At 42.3% G+C, this 17,166-nt stretch overlaps 1 protein-coding gene across 4 annotated transcripts in view; it reads left to right on the forward strand.

Annotated features, from left to right (window-relative positions):
• The first annotated feature begins 5,210 nt into the window (after positions 1–5,210).
• Positions 5,211–17,166, forward strand: part of NFU1 (NFU1 iron-sulfur cluster scaffold) — a 29,039-nt gene continuing 17,083 nt past the window's right edge. For 2 of the 4 annotated variants that reach the window (XM_036334275.1, XM_036334276.1), the window contains exons 1-3: positions 5,211–5,317; positions 8,540–8,640; positions 14,178–14,313. In XM_036334275.1, the coding sequence (XP_036190168.1) occupies positions 5,253–5,317; positions 8,540–8,640; positions 14,178–14,313 (302 nt within the window). In that variant the 5' untranslated portion in view covers positions 5,211–5,252. Of the gene's footprint in view, positions 5,318–6,174; positions 6,316–8,539; positions 8,722–14,177; positions 14,314–17,166 lie in introns of those variants that run through there. The other 2 variants (XM_036334277.1, XM_036334278.1) reach the window with 2 other exon arrangements.

The raw sequence follows: 17,166 nt of genomic DNA on the forward strand, positions 1-17,166 counted from the left end.
GACCTCCTAATAAAGGCATCCAAAGAATACCAAGAGGTGACAGTGGATATTGGGCATGAGTAAATTTGGTTCCATTTGCCAACAGCTTTCTGACTCTTATTAGGAAACACCCCTCCCATGTGTGATGCCCAGGATCCCATCATCAATACGCTACCAGACATAGCTTTTTCCTGCTCCAAATTTGGGGAAATAACAGTAATATTTGAACTTTAAAGAGCTTTGCATCCATGATTCAGGGACAACTGGTGACGGGCTGAGTTCACAGAGATGATGTTCAAAGAAGATCCAGGCATCCAAAAAATTCTGAGTAAGAACTAAAGTTGTTCTACATAAGGCTGGGAAAAAGCAGCCATTGCCTGAGCTTCATTTCCACAATAAGCATGTTCTTCTCATCCACGAGAACGACACTTAGTAATTTTGTCCTAAATTCTTGGCTCACGTACAGTATTGGGAGGAAAACTGACCAGAACACTACCAGGCCTGCAAGATATTACTTTGAAAGAGGAAATGTTTCAGGTCATTTTTTAGGAACTGGAAACCAAAACAGGCCCTGGACCATGCTCATTCCATGGGAAGAGTGCACTTCCTCTGCTGGCTCTATTTTAAATTGACTGAATGAGGAGGGTGACCCAGCTGAAAGGGGTATTGAGGCCATCAGATCTCAGAAAACAATATGTGCATGCAATCTCGAGGCTGTGAACATGAAAAAGGAAGGGGAAAGACAATTATAAAGTCAATCTTTGTTTTTGCAGTACCTCTTATTTGCAGACTATTGGATTATGTTATTGCACTCTTTGTGTGATCTATCTTATGTATCTGATAGTTTTTATGAATACTTGAGTTGTAAACTCCTATATACTTTATTAAAGTGAACCTAATTAAAATAAATGATCTATACTTTGTATTTTTTTTTATGTCAAATCTTCCTGGGATTAAAAAGCTCCATAAATGCCTGGGCAGTGTGGCTCAGTGGTTGAATGTAGATCAATGAACCAGGAGGTCACGGTTCGATTCCCAGTCAGGGCACATGCCCAGGTTGTGGGCTCAATCCCTGGTAGTGGGTGTGCAGGAGACAGCCCATCAATGATTCTCATCATTGATGTTTCTATCTCCCTTCCTCCCTGAAATCAATACAAATATCTATATATTTTAAAAAGCTCCACAAGTACCTTTCACTTTAGTACCAAGCCTAGTTTTATATTTTTAAGTTCCAAGAACAATGGTTGGTTGCTTGCTTTCTTGCTTTCCAATGTTGTCATTATTTCCTGAGATCTTTCTATTCCAGATGTTTTATGGAGAAATAAATAATACAAGCTAATCAGGCCATAAAGACCAAGCTGGGAAAACTTAACAGAGCTCCCTACTATGCAAACTCCTGTGAGCATCTAATATGTCTGTTAATCTGAATGTGAGCTGCATTAACCTGAAGAGGTATTAACATAAGAAACTAAGAAGTCTTGGGGGGGGGGGATGCATTATACTTAAGAATTTTTTAAAATCTCCACTGTGGGAAAGAACCTGCCTGCCTATTTCCTCTCCAAATTTGGGGAAATAATAGTAATATTTTAACTTTAATGAGCTTCACATCCATGATTCAGGGAGAATTGGTGATGAACTGAGTTCACAGAGATGATGTTCAAAGAAGATCCAGGCATCCAAAAAGTTCTGACATAATATGCATGCGTAAAACCAAAGTCTGCTACTTTTTCTGAGGATTTAAGATTTGATTCATCTATCTTTAAGTATAGTTCTATAATGTGCAGTCCTTACACTTTTTCTATTTTAAGTTATGATTGACCAAAAGCACCGTTTTCCTTAGCTATGACTCTGGCTGCTTTGGTGGAAGCCCTTGCAGATACATCAGCCCCACTGAAATGCGGAGTCAGAGCCTTCTGCAAAGGTGGACAGAGCTCACCTGTCTGAGCCCTGCCTTTCTTGTAGGGAAAGTCAGAGTTAGAAGCTCCAGCTCCTACGGGGTGGGCTCCTTTGCATTCACCCTTTCGTGGCTCACTTTTGCAGCCCTGAGACTGGCTGATAAGAGACCAACCAGGAAATAGCTCTTTTGGATTGTGTGTATGTCTTTTTTTTTTTTTTTTTTAATGTGTTGCTTATATTGATTTTTTACAGAGAGGAAGGGAGAGGGATAGAGAGTTGGAAACATCGATGAGAGAGAAACATCAATCAGCTGCCTCCTGCACACTCCCCACTGGGTATGTGCCTGCAAGCAAGGTACATGCCCTTGACCGGAATTGAACCTGGGACCCTTGAGTCTGCAGGCCGACGCTCTATTCACTGAGCCAAACCTGTCTGTGTATGTCTTTTTAGCTTTAAATATAGTGTTTAGCAGAGAGAAAGAGAGAGAAAGACACACACACACACACACACACACACACCAAAGAAGAGATGCCCTTATACTGCCCCCTAATGGAGAACCAAGTGGGAAGAACCAAGGTGAGAACTAGGAAAAAGCCATGAGCAGATGGTTTTGACCTATTTCTCTGAATTTGGAGACAAAAATATTTGCCCCTTCTGTTTACATACTTTTCCTTGAGTTTATCTTTCCTTATATTGGAGTAGTAAGATATAGAAGACTTAAGTTAGCATGTTAGCTTACCTGGATGGAGACCAAGTAATTCTTCAACCTGCTTTTATGTAATTTTAATCAAGAGGCCCACAAGGAATCCAAGTATTCCCTTCAGAAGACAGCCAAGTTCTCCATTGCTGAGGTTTTGGCACCAAGATCATCACTAAATATGGAATTCCCAAAATCAGATATGGTGAAATTAGCAGTTCTACGAGCTCCCCCAAGTCTCTTCCTGTTTTTGAGCAGGACCTTTTGATCCCAAGGACCTACTTTGTTTTTCACTCTTTAGAGAAACCTTGGAAATAGGTCAGTTTTCTCATATACTAACCAAAAATTAAATCTTACCCATCAGCCTTTATTCAGTCAGTTATAATGAACATTACCAGCTGATATATTCAAAACAGCTAAAACTGCACATGTTTAAAAATTAATTGAAGAATGAAATCTTGACAAAATTTAAGTGAAAATTTTGGCTTGGGAAATTTGAATTTAGCAGGTATAGTGGCCACAAGAGAACTCAGTAGCAGAAGATACCATTGGTAAAATTTGAAATGAACTCCAAATTGACAATAAATACCTATTATAAGTGTATAAAAAAACCTGGATCCCAATGAACATAATTACAATAAAATGGAAATGCACTGCATAGTAAATTGATCCAAGAATTAAGTTGGCTTAATGGAGTTGCTTCAGAGAATTTCTTGATGAAAATTCACCATTGTTAGCCCAGTTTGTTTTTATTAATCCTCACTGAGGATATTTTTCCATTGCTTTTTAGAGAGAGTGGGAGGGAAGAAGGGAAGGGGGAAGAGAGAGAAACATCAATGTGAAACTCTCACATCCATTGGTTGCCTCCCACACACCCAGTGCATGGGCTAACGCTCTAACCACTGAACACACCAGCCAGGGCCCAGTTAGAAATTTATGATCAGATCATCCTGTGAGGTTACTTTCATAGGACTTCTATTTTTGTCCACACTCTGTGATCATCCTCCCCCAAACCCATAATCCCCATCTACCCAAGTAAATAACATCAGACAAATCCCATTGAGGGACAGTCTACAAAATACGACTGGCACTCCTCAAAAACTGTTAGTTATCAAAACCAAGGAAAGTCTGAGAAACTGTCACAGACCAGAAGACGCTAGGAGATATGACAAGTGAATATAATATACCCCACATAGGATCCCGGAGCAGAAAAAAAGAACATTAGGGGGGGAAAATAGTAAAATGCAAATAAACTGTGGAGTTTGATTAAACTGCCAGAAGAGATTAGCAAGAGAAAAGAGATTTTTATTCACATACTTATACAGTAGTTCACAGAAAAATATGACTCAAGGGGTCAGTAAGAATTTGGGGCTTATACACCATGGCTGGGGATGGGAGCCTGCAACCAAAGTACAAGGCTTGTGCCCTTGACCAATATCGAACCCGGATCTTTCACTCTGCAGGCTGGTACTATCCACTGAGCAAAACCAGCTAGGGAAAAACTATCTTATTTCCCATCTTACTTTCAAGTATTAAAAAAATGTAGCCAAGTCTTTAAAATTCCCATCTTACATCTGCCTTAGAGCTCCCCTCCTCCCCCTAGGTTGGGCTCAGAGACTGCCTCCTCCTCTTCTACACCTGCCTCCAGCCGGTTGGGGCAGGAGGAGGGGCTTGGGATCAGGGTGCAGAGTTTTTCCTTGGTTGGGATTGACTGTGGCTTTCTGCACTGATCCCCAAAGGGTCCTGAGGCGGGAAATAATTTGGCATATTTAAGGAACTGAAAACATCCAGAGGAGGGAAAAGGGAGAGACTGGCAGTCTGCCCTCCAGCACCTCTAGGCACACATAGGCACAAATGATTTTACGTAAAGGGGATCATACTACATGTGCTGTTACCAACCAGTTTTGTTTTTCACGCAATGTAAATGACCAAGAATTGGCAAAGTTTGTTTTTTTTAATCCAATTTTTGCAAGGGAGAGAAAAAAATGTTGGTGGCTGCTTGAAATGCTAATTAGTATAAGCTTCCCCAAATGAAGTGTGTCAGTCACAAAAGAATGGGCAGAGAAGAGGGCCTGGAATGAGGTCCGCAAAAGCACCAACATTTAAAAAGTGGGCAGATGAAACTCTGCAAGGGAGAAGGGGAAGGAGTAACCAGAAAAGTAGTAGGGAAAATTGGCAGTTGTGGTGCCAGCGAAGCCCAAGGAACATCATTGAAGGGAGAGAGACAGGAAAGGTAAAAACTGAGAAGATCCTTGCGGTGCAGCAACATAGATGTGGAGATGATGCTCCAGGGAGTCTTTTAAGGCAGTCACTGAGCTGGGTCTGGAGGCAAGCAGGATCCCACAAATGGCAATGGGGCGGGGGGTCGGGAACACCATTCCAACCGCAGGACCAGTCGGTGCAAGAGCAGGACCCAGCGAGTAAGAAAAGCGAGACTTACTTAGGGATTTCTTCCCGGCTTCCCCGCTCCCTGTCCATCCAGGCTTAGGCAGTGAGGTAGGCAATGGCAGCAAACAGCCAGGCGCAAGCCCGCCCGGCTCATCCGCAGCAGCTCCGCCTACGACCGGTAGAGTGCGCTCTCCACGGAGCCTGGCGGGCTCGCGGCCGGACTGCGCCTGCGCGAGGCTTGCGCCGCGGCCGAAAGGGGAGGCCTGTCCCACGCCTGCGCACTCGGAGTAAGATGGCGGCGGCGGCGGCCCGGCTGGGCTGGGGAGCTGCGGCCCGTGCCGCCGGGTTACGCAGGCGGTAGGTGACAAATCCCGAGCTCCGGGTAGGGATGCCTCTGGGTTTAGCCAGCAGAGCGGTGACGGCGCTGCCCACTCCCTCGGACGGAGTGGTGACAGGTGCCTCCGACCGAGCCTTTGGGCCGCCCCCGTCGCCGTATTGGGTTGAGCCCTGGAGTGGGCGTCCCTCCCGCGGCAGCTCCGAGCCCCCAGTTGGGGTGGGCTCTGCGCTGCCTGGCCCCGGGCTTGGGACCTCGTGCCTGAGTCCCTGCGGAGGGGAGGTTTGCAGAGCCTGGCTGTAGAGACCCAACGCAAGAGCTATTTTTATATTTATTTATTTTTTAATCTTTATTGTTGAAAGTATTACATATGTTCCCCCCACCATTGACCCCTGCCGCCCCACAGCTATTTTTAAATCGTGTGGCCCCTCTAGCATTTCACCACGTGCATGCCATCCTTTGCCTTTTATTTATGTTTATTTCTCAAGAATGTTTTTGATTTCAGAGAGGAAGGGAGAAGGCGAGAGAGGAACATCAATGATGAGAGAGAATCACTGATGGGCTTCCTGTTGCTCGCCCCTCCCCGGGGATGCAGCCCTGTGGGCAGGTGCCCTGCGGCCATGGAGCCTGGACCTCCTGGTTCCTAGGTCCCTGCTCAGCCACTGAGCCACGCCTGCGGCCCTCCTTTGGCTTTTAAACATGAAAAGTCAGAATGTCGTAAAATAATACCTCCTCTCATTTCTCCATTTTCCCGGTGAGGCCCAGAAAGGGGGTAACCCGTCTGAGGTCGCACAGCATCCAAGTGGTGGCACTCAGAACCCAGACCCCTGCATTCCCCCCATCGCTTACACCCACCACGAGCCCTTGTCTCCCCCGGCCCTGCCCTTGCCAGTGATAATCTGCCAACATGGGTTAGGTGAGAGGCACTGAGGAGCTAAGTAGGTGCACCCCAATTTCGCTTATGGAACAAAAGGAGAAAAGGACCCAATGGGATTTGATCTCATTTTAAGGAGTTTTAGTGGTAAGGATGCTCTTGAAGCTTAAATGCATTTCTAAAAAAAGAATTAAGTTTGTAGAAGGACTTTTTGTTAGTTACCTATCTCTCTTATATTTGAGTCATTCCTATCTATCTATCTATCTATCTATCTATCTATCTATCTATCTATCTATATAAAAGGGTAATATGCTAATTAGACTAGACATCCTTCCTGACAAAGCCGGGGCTGGAGGGAAGACAGCCTGGGTCCCCGGTGCCTGCCGGCAGCCGGAGGAGGGAAGCCCGGGTCTTGGGTGCTGGAGGGAAGCCGGCAGGGGAAGGAAGGCCTACTCTTGCACAAATTTTTGTGCACCAGGCCTCTAGTTACATAATAATAATGGTAGCTAACATTTATTGAACACTAACGACATGGCCTAGTGCAGCCGTGGGCAAACTACGGCCCTCGGGCCGGATCCTGCCTGTTTGAAATGAATAAAACTAAAAAAAAAAAAAAAAAAGACCGTACCCTTTTATGTAATGATGTTTGCTTTGAATTTATATTAGTTTACACAAACACTCCATCCATGCTTTTGTTCCGGCCCTCCGGTCCAGTTTAAGAACCCATTGTGGCCCTCGAGTCAAAAAGTTTGCCCACCCCTGGCCTAGTGGCACTGTTTTAAAGCACTTTACATGGATTATTTGGATCCATCTTTGCCCCAGTCTTTGTAAGATAGCTGTGAATATTAAATTCATTTTAGGGATGAAGAACTGAGGCCGTGATACTAGCTGCTCCAGGGACAGAAATGAAGACAGTCCTTCCCATGAATGAGTTTGCAAGTGAAAATAATCAGATGTTTATGCTAAGTGAAGCCAATTTGAGAAAGACAAATATCACATGATTTCACTTATTTGTGGAATCTAATGAACAAAATGAATTGACCAATAAAATAAGACCTGAAGCATGGAGGAATGGAACGGACTGACATACCTTGATGTAGGGTTGGGATGACTGGAAGAGATAAATCAAAGAACTTATTCCTTATATTCATAGCCCATGGACATCAGCAATAGGGTGGAGAAGATCTGGGGGGTGGGTAGGAGCCAGGAGGACAGGGTAAAGGGGGGTAAATGGGAGACGTGGAATACTATCAACAATTAAAAAATATACATAAAAAGTAATCAGATGTTAAAAACAAAAAGTGATCATATATATGCTTAAAATTCCTCAGTGATTTCTGTGAAATGAAAATTGTAATATTTTACAGTAAACTACATTTCAAAAACTTATATCAGCTTTCTAAAATTTTCACTACTAAAGTCTCCTTTTATTTCTTTTCCAGTAATAATGTTTTTCCCCTTTCTCCTTGTTTTTATTTTATTATTTTTTTAAATCCTTACAGGAGGAGTAAGGATATTTTTTCCATTGATTTCTAGAGAGAGTGGAAAGGGAGGAGGGCAGGACAGGAGAGAGAGAAACATCAATGTGACAGGACACATCAAGTGGTTGTCTCTCTACTGGGGATTAGACCTGCATCCCAGGTACACCCTTGACCTGAATGGAACCTGTGACCTCTGGTGAGCAGGCTGATGCTCTAACCACGGAGAACACCGGCCAGATCTCTCCTTGTTTTTAATTTGTCAAAGGCATGCAAAAATAGCCAATGAACACTTCCTCTATTGTAATGTAATAGTCAAAGTTACAGGACTAATATGCTTCCAGTCAAAAATGGTGTCTTCTTTAGCAGTTTATACTTTCTGCTAGACTTTTTGAAATATTGAAATACCTTTCAAACTGTATAGTATAGGTTATCTCTTTCTAGGGAAATGTGGTAGAAACAGAAAAGAAGGAGGACTTTTCACTGTATTTTCTTTTTTCCTTTTAAATTTGGAACCATGTGAGTCTATTACCTCATCTAAAAAAATTGTAAAATAAGGGGAAAAAACAGTTTGTAGTTCTTTGCCTCCTTCACTCATAACTTAATTACGAGTCTGGAACTTGAGGTTATGAATCACCAGTGTAGATATATTTGTTTCTAACAGCAGATACTGCACTATCCTGTGTGCACTCGGTTATCAAGGATATAAATTTCCTCTTGAGCTCTTGTTTTTAAATTGTAGCTATTCTTGCCTGAGGAAGTAGAAGTAGTGTTGTAGATAGAAAAATGAAAACTTGGCTTTTTTGGTTTTTTCATTATAGTTTTTTATGTATGAGAAGTAGAAACAACTTAAAGATTCTTAAAATGTCATTTTTATTTGTTTTTAAATGTAGGTTATATGACATGATGAATCCATACACCATTAAGAAACAGCCTCTGCATCAGTTTGTACAAAGACCACTTGTCCCACTATCTGCAGCCTTATGTAACACAGGTAAAATTTCACCTCTTTCAGAGCAGTTGTGTTTCAGAAGCTAATGAAAGTGCTTGGATGAAATTTTGTAGGTCATAAAAGGTGAGAATTTGTAAATTTTATCTTCAGATGCCTATAAAAGAATATAACTTTTTTCCTATCATAACATCACGCTTTGCTGTAATTATTTGATTACACATATCATTGGTATTACATTTCAAGAATCCTAAGCACAGTGTCCAATAGAGCTATGAAATTTCAGTATCTTGTATAACACATCCTCTGAAACATAGGAGTTGCTTAATAAATGATTTCTGAGATGAAAATACGGTAAAAAGAAGTTACAAATGAATTTGTGTTTCAAAGAATCATTGGTATTTTAAGTTCTTACCATTCTTATTTTTATAAGAATACCTCTAAAGCCGGTAAATCTCTAGCTTTCATCCACACCATAGAACGTAGTATTTTGAATGTATTTTTTCTTTTTTTTCTGGTCAAAATAAGTGGGTTTTTTGGGTTTTTTTGACAATCTGATTGGTATTATATGCTTTTATTTTCTTTAATATTGGAAATAGGTATGAGGATAGGATTTGAAAATTATTTAAATACTAGAGGCCCGGTGCACAAAAATTTGTGCACTCGGGGGAAAGGTGGGGGTCCCTCAGCCCGGCCTGTGCCCTCTTGCAGTCTGGGACCCCTCGGGAGATAACGACCTGCTGGCTTAGGCCTGCTCCCGGATAGCAGAGGGCAGGCCCATTCCCTAGGTGTAGCCCTTGGTCGGGCTCAGAGCAGGGCTGACTGGGGAGTTGGGGTGCCACCCCTGTCATGCACAGAGCAGGGTGGATCAGGAGGTTGCGATGCCACCCTCAGTCACGCTCAGGGTAGAGCCAATTCGGGGGTTGGGGCACCGCCCCGTCACACTCAAGGCAGGGTCGATGGGGAGGTTGCTGCGCCACCCCCTGTCACACACAGAGCAGGGCCAATCCGGGGGTTGGGGAGCTCCCCCCTGTCACGCACAGAGCAGGGCCCATCAGGGGGTTGAGGAGCTCCCCCCTGTCACTCACAGAGTAGTGCCGATAGGGGATTTGGGGTACCGCCCCCTGTCACACACAGAGCAGGGCGGATCAGGGGGTTGGGGCGCCGCCCTCTATCACCCACAGAGCAGGGCCGATCAGGGGGTTGGGGTGCTGCCCCGTCACACTCAGGGCAGGGCCGATGGGGAGGTTATGGCTCTACCCCATCACACACAGAGCAGGGCCCGTGGGGTGGGGGGGTTGGGGCGCCGCCCTCTATCGCACTCAGGGCAGGGCCGATGGGGAGGTTATGGCTCTACCCCGTCACACACAGAGCAGGGCCCGTGGGGTGGGGGGTTGGGGCGCCACACCCTGTCACACAGAGCCGCAGGGCGATCAGGAGGTTGGGGAGCTCCCCCCTATCAGGCACAGAGCAGGGCCGATCAGGGGGTTGGGGCGCCTTCCCCTGTCAGGAACAGAGCAGGGCCCATAGGGAGGTTGTGGCCCCGCCCCCTGTCACACACAGAGCCACAGGGCGATCAGGGGGTTTGGGCGCTGCCCCCTGTCATGCTGATCCCGGTGCCGGGAGACCTCACGGCTCCGCTGATCCCGGTGCTGGGAGGCATATTACCCTTTTACTGTATAGAATAGAGGCCTGGTGCATGGGTGGGGGCTGGCTGGTTTGCCCTGAAGGGTGTCCCGGATCAGGGTGGGGGTCCCCACTGGGGTGCCTGGCCAGTCTGGGTGAGGGGCTGAGGGCTCTTTTCAGGCTGGGACTGAAGCTCCCAACTGCTCCTTTTTTTCTTTTTCTTTTTTTTTTTTTATTCTGAGCCAGCTTTAGCTCTGAGGCTCCAGCTCTTAGGCCTCCGCTCCTGAAAGCAGGTATCTGGTTTGTTTAGGTTCTACAATCGAAACTCTGTATCAACTCCAGGTCTGAGATCCCGGCTAGCTGAAAGCTGGTTTCTGGGGTTTTATTTAGCTTCTATTTTTGTAACTATGTTTCAAACTGCCAGCTCAGAGGCCTGCAGCGGCAGGCGGGGAACGTTGGAGTCCTCCCTCACTGAAGCAAGCAAGCCTCATGTTAGTTTCAAGCTGCCTGGCTGCCGGTGGCCATGTTGGCTGGCAGTTAATTTGCATATCTCGCTGATTAGCCAATGGGAAGGGTAGCGGTTGTATGCCAATTACCATGTTTCTCTTTTATTAGATAGGATGACCACTGTCATGTCATATTGGGAGGAGCTATTGTGTGGCTATGGAAACTTGGGAGGAAAGGGCAGATATGTGTGTGTAAAATACCTATCTGCATGTGCTTATGGAGCTGTAATAGTGGATTCAGCTCCTGGCTCATCTCCATTTCCTTCACTGCCTTGAACACCTCCTGTAGCCATACTCTGGAAGGTGACTGACTGGCTAATGGCATGAGCTGGATTAGGTTACAGACCACATCTCCCCTGTGTACTGGAGCAAGACCAGGAGTACCTTGCCTCTCTTCTTGAATCACAGAATAATTTAGGTATAAATATTGAGTATCTCAACATATTAAGATACTTTATTGGACTTTAAATTTTTGTGGGACTGAATTATGTGGTCACCTAGGATTTCTAAATTGGAGAGCTGCTGATTTTAGTCTTTTATACTGACTTTAAGCACCATTAATGTGTTGTTTTGGAGGAACTTATGCCTAGCTATTTACCTATCAGTGCCAAGCATAATAGGAACAATTATTTTAGATCAGTCTTTCTATCCTGGTGTAACCCTTATGACACTTTCAGGGGCAACTTTCTGGATGATGAACCTGGGAATCATTTTTTAATTAAATCCAATTTAGACCATAATTGGAATGATTGTTAATACCCAGTCAAATCACTTTTTTGAAATAGCTTTGTTCATTGTCAAAAGAAAATTTATATAGTGATGTCATATATTCTTTTCTACGTCAGATTTTGCTCTCAACGAATTTTTTTATACTTATGGTTCTTACCTTCAAGTATTTCTAAACATTTTTCTTCCTGTATGTATAGTTTTACATAAATGGATTGAGTAGAGTAAAAGCCAGATTTAATTCTGCAAATATTGGAAGAGTGCCTAATGTGTGTGGAGCTTTTGGCTACCAATAAATTATTAAGAAAGGTCGCAAGAAATGATTGGTCAGAACCACAGTTAGAAGAACCTTGTTATCTTTATATTTGCAGGAAGCCCTTTTTTTTAATGTTCCATCTGAAAAATTGTTTCCTTGTAACACATATTTTCAGAGGCATTTATTGGTTAGAGGTATAAATATTTTAAACCAAGCACTTGAACATTGAGGATATCGTTCAGAATTTTTCTCTTCTGTAGGACTTGTCTGGTCACCAAGTCACCAGCTGATATTTTATAGGACAGTGACTTAAATAAGTGAAATGTATGGAGTTTTAGTTTTAATTTCTACTTCACCAAGGAAATGACTCAACATCAGTTAGCTGGAACTGTACGGCAAGGTGCAAAAACAGTTCTTCAGCTGTCAAGTTAGAATCTTGTAAGAAAAGCACTTTCATAACAACCATATGTTTTGCCAGATTTAACCTCTAATTTAAAATAAAACTTGCCTTTTTTATATTTTCCTATCTTTTCTAGGATGTGTGGTATGAGGATTATAGGAAGATTGATTTTATATATATTTTCCTATTTCCTATTATGCTTGGCATTGATAAGTATGGAGTGGCACTGTGCACAATGGTTAAGCAAGTCAGTGCTGGAAAATTGGCAGTTTTATCACTTTAAATAGCTGAGTGACATTGAGCTTTAGTTTCCTCATTTATAAAATAGGATAAAAACTACTTCCTTGGCAGAATGTGAGGAGTAAGTGATATAATTCATGTGGAATGCTTAGCATCATGCCTAGCACATGTTTTTGTTTATTTTGTTTTTGAATTTATTGATTTTAGAAAGAGGGAGGAAAGGGAGAAAGAGACAGAGATAGACATTGATTCATTGTTTCATGTATCCAGGCTCTCACTGGTTTTGTATTGAACCCACAACCTTGGTGCATCGGATGATGTTCCAACCCACCAAGCTACCTGGCCAGGGCCCAGCACATGTTAATAACCTAGTGAATTAACCTATTTCAGTATACTGCTCTAAGATGAGAATTGGTGTTTTTTGGTCAGAAGGTGTGTTTTCATAATAAATAGTAAAGGCCTGTTCAATAGTTTTAAAACTGTTAAAACCCCAGTACTATCTATCTATCCTTTTGTCTTACAAGCTGTTGTTATATTAACAAGGTAGGGAATTAAAGATTTTGTTCTTTATTGCTTTAATGAACTCATTCTCAATCTAATCATGGCCCTAGAAGAAAGAAAAGAACCTATAACAACAATATTTTTGTTGTTGTTAATCTTCACCTGAGGATATTTTTTTCCATTAATTTTTATTGAGTGTGTAAAGGGAGGGAGGGAGAGAGAGAAAGAGAGAAACATCGATGTGAGAGAGATGCATTGATTGGTTGCCTCCCACACTAACCCTGACTGGGCCTGGGGATCAAACCTGCAACCCACATAGGTGCCCTTGAACAGGAATCAGACCTGTTGGTCCTCGAGCTGATGTTCTAACCACTGCACAGTCTGCCAGGGCTGAAAAGATAATTTTTAAGTATTCCAGAAAGTAAGTCACATAGATTCCCACTTACATGATAATTTCTAGTGTCACTAATTCTATACCACTTTTTGGTCAGTTACTTAACTCTTTGTAACACGTTACTTATCTGTAAGCCTCAGTTTCTTCATTTGTAAAATGGGAATAATAGTATCTTCTTCATAGGTTGTTAAAGGCTTAATTACATTTAAAGCACTGGACCCACCCTGGCCGGTTTGGCTCATTTGGGCATCGTTCCAGACACTGAAAGGTTGCTGGTTCAATTCCTGGTCAGGGCACATGCCCTGGTAATGGGTGTGCAAGAGGTAGCCAACTGATATTTCACTCTCACATTGATGTTTTTCTCTCTCTCCATCTCCTCTTGCTCTCTCTAAAAATCAGGTTTTTTTAAAAAAAGCACTCAACTCAGTCCCTGGCATGTAACTACTAAGCACACAATAAGTAGTAGTTATTATTATAAATTTTTGTCTTTAAAAGGCTGGTAGTACTTTGGAAGAAGAGAATGTAACATTTTACTGTATTAATATCACAGTGATGATGATTTATGATTATGATAGCCATTGGTTTAAGTCACCAAATAGAATACATATATGATTCCTGAATTATAATATATATATACCTTTCTACTTAAGTATAGGATATTACTAGAATCTGTTGAGTAGTAAAACTATCTAAATAATCAAAATTAATACAAAATTCAATGCATTCAATGCAGTTATCCTAAATATATTTGTAAATTGCCTTCTTGTCTTTAAAAATTATTATTTTGTCAGTTTGGACAGTAAAGTCTTATTTTCTTTTTACTGACTTTTCTTACTTCTTTGGTTCTCTGAAAATGAGCATTTCATAGTCCATAAATTGTTAACTACTTTATTTTCCAGATTAACATTATTTCTTCTTTTTTTTCTCTTTTAGTGAGACACATGTTTATTCAAACACAAGATACCCCAAATCCCAACAGTTTAAAGTTTATTCCTGGAAAACCAGTTCTTGAGACAAGGACCATGGATTTCCCCACACCAGCTACAGCATTTCGCTCCCCTCTGGCTAGGTATATTACTAGTTTTCACTTGCTTTTACCAAGAAACGTAATTAACTGACTTTGCGGTTAAGGCAGCTTTATTTAGCTATTGCATTTTTATGTGCACTGCATTTTTTTCAGAGGATACTTCCTTTTCATATAAGGGGTAAAAAACTAAGAATTGATATTAGGAAAGTCTTCTCCTGAAAAGTGATGTATTGAGAGATCTGTATCAAGCTATATAATAAAAGCCTAATATGCTAACTGTCCGGTCATCTGGACCAATCAAAGCATAATATGCTAAAGCTCGCTATGACGTGCATTGACCACCAGGGGCCAGATGCTCTGACTGGTAGGTTAGCTTGCTGCTGGGGTACGGCTGATTGGGACTGAGCGAGATGGGCTGGACATGCCCTGGAGCCCTCCCGAGTCCCTCCCCGGCCCCGATTGTGCACTGCTGGGGTCCCTCGGCTTGGCCTGCGCCCTCTTGCAATCTGGGCTAAGGGACCTCTTCCGCCCCCCCCCCCCAGCCCACCCCAGTGCACAAATTTTGTGCACCGGGCCTCTAGTGACGATATAAAAATTTATATCTTTACTTAAGAAAAATAATCCATCAAAATGATAATATGGTTAATTTCTATTCTAAATCTTTATTTTTTAAAATATATTTTATTGATTTCAGAGAGGAAGGGGGAGGGAGAAAGAGATAGAAACATCAATGATGAGAGAGACTAGGGGGTGCACCAAGGAAGCATAACAAAATGCGGAGACAAAGAAACAGGACAAAATTGTCAATGGAAGATATAGAGTTCAGAACCACACTTTTAAGGTCTCTCAAGAACTGTTTAGAAGCCGTCGATAAACTTAATGAGATCTACAAGAAAACTAATAAGACCCTCGATCTTATATTGGGGAACCAACTAGAAATTAAGCATACACGGACTGAAATAACGAATATTATACAGACTCCCGACAGCAGACCAGAGGAGCGCAAGAATCAAGTCAATGATTTGAAATGCGAGGAAGCAAAAAACACCCAACCGGAAAAGCAAAATGAAAAAAGAATCCAAAAATGCGAGGATAGTGTAAGGAGCCTCTGGGACAGCTTCAAGCGTACCAACATCAGAATTATAGGGGTGCCAGAGGATGAGAGAGAGCAAGATATTGAAAACCTATTTGAAGAAATAATGACAGAAAACTTCCCCCACCTGGTGAAAGAAATGGACTTACAGGTCCAAGAAGCTCGGAGAACCCCAAACAAAAGGAATCCAAAGAGGACCACACCAAGACACATCATGATTAAAATGCCAAGAGCAAAAGATAAAGAGAGAATCTTAAAAACAGCAAGAGAAAGAAACTCAGTTACCTACAAGGGAATACCCATACGACTGTCAGCTGATTTCTCAACAGAAACTTTGCAGGCCAGAAGGGAGTGGCAAGAAATATTCAAAGTGATGAATACCAAGAACCTACAACCAAGATTACTTTATCCAGCAAAGCTATCATTCAGAATTGAAGGTCAGATAAAGAGCTTCACAGATAAGGAAAAGCTAAAGGAGTTCATCACCACCAAACCAGGATTATATGAAATGCTGAAAGGTATCCTTTAAGAAGAGGAAGAGGAAGAAAAAGGTAAAGATACAAATTATGAACAACAAATATGCATCTATCAACAAGTGAATCTAAGAAAAAAAAAAGAAAAAAGGCAGGCTCAGCCGAAACCGGTTTGGCTCAGTGGATAGAGCGTCGGCCTGCGGACTGAAAGGTCCCAGGTTCGATTCCGGTCAAGGGCATGTACCTGGGATGCGGGCACATCCCCGGTGGGGGATGTGCAGGAGGCAGCTGGTCGATGTTTCTCTCTCATCGATGTTTCTGACTCTCTATCTCTCTCCCTTCCTCTCTGTAAAAAATCAATAAAATAAAAAAAAAAAAAAAAAAAAAAAAAAGGCAGGCTCTGATCGGCCCTGATTGCCGGCCAGGCCTAGGGACCCTACCCATGCATGAATTTCGTACACCAGGCCTCTAGTACATAAATAAACATGGCACTTTACCTTGGGGGGGAAAAAAAAAAAAAAATGATGAGAGAGAATTATCGATCGGCTGCATGCCCCCTACTGGGGATCAATCCTGCAACCCAGGCATGTGACCTGACTGGGAATTGAACTGTGACCCCCTGGTTCATAGGTCGAAGCTCAACCAACTGAGCCACATGGACCAGGGCTCCATTCTAAATCTTTAAAACTGTTTTTAATAAGGAATGAAAGCTTACTTGTTTAATTCTTAAGGATAGCTGAATTTCTAGATGTCTCAAATGGAGTCACTTAGAAAATATTCCACTCACAACTATAAATTATAATAGTTATCAGATATGGGATGATTTAAAAACAAAACAAAACTATTCAGTTAAGTCCTGGCTGGCGTGGCTCACTAGGTTGGAGTGTCGTCTGTGATTTCCCAGGAGGCATATACCAGGTTGTAGGTTCGATCCCCAGGAGGCAACACATCGATGTTTCTCTTTTTTTCTCCCTTCCTCTCCTTAAATCAATTAAAAAACCAAACTACTCAGTTGAGACAGTTTTTAAATTCACTGAGCAGAGACAAGTTAAGTATATATCAGACGATAAAGCATAAACAATAAAGTCATTGGAATGTAACTCTTTTTAGCTGATAGCTAAAGAAATTTATAATAAGAGTCAGTATCAATTGACATTTTTAGTAAGCTGTGCCTGATACTGATTACCGAGGATATTTGGAAAATATCACTTAAATAATTTTCTCCATATATACCCTTTTTTTAAATCTCATTTAGGGGGGTCAGAAATATGCTTATCTCAAGAATGGTTTTTAAAATCTCTAATTAATAAAAATACATATCTCCTTGAC

The sequence above is a fragment of the Myotis myotis genome, unplaced genomic scaffold (genome assembly GCF_014108235.1).
Source record: "Myotis myotis isolate mMyoMyo1 unplaced genomic scaffold, mMyoMyo1.p scaffold_m19_p_14, whole genome shotgun sequence".
Lineage (NCBI taxonomy): Eukaryota > Metazoa > Chordata > Mammalia > Chiroptera > Vespertilionidae > Myotis > Myotis myotis.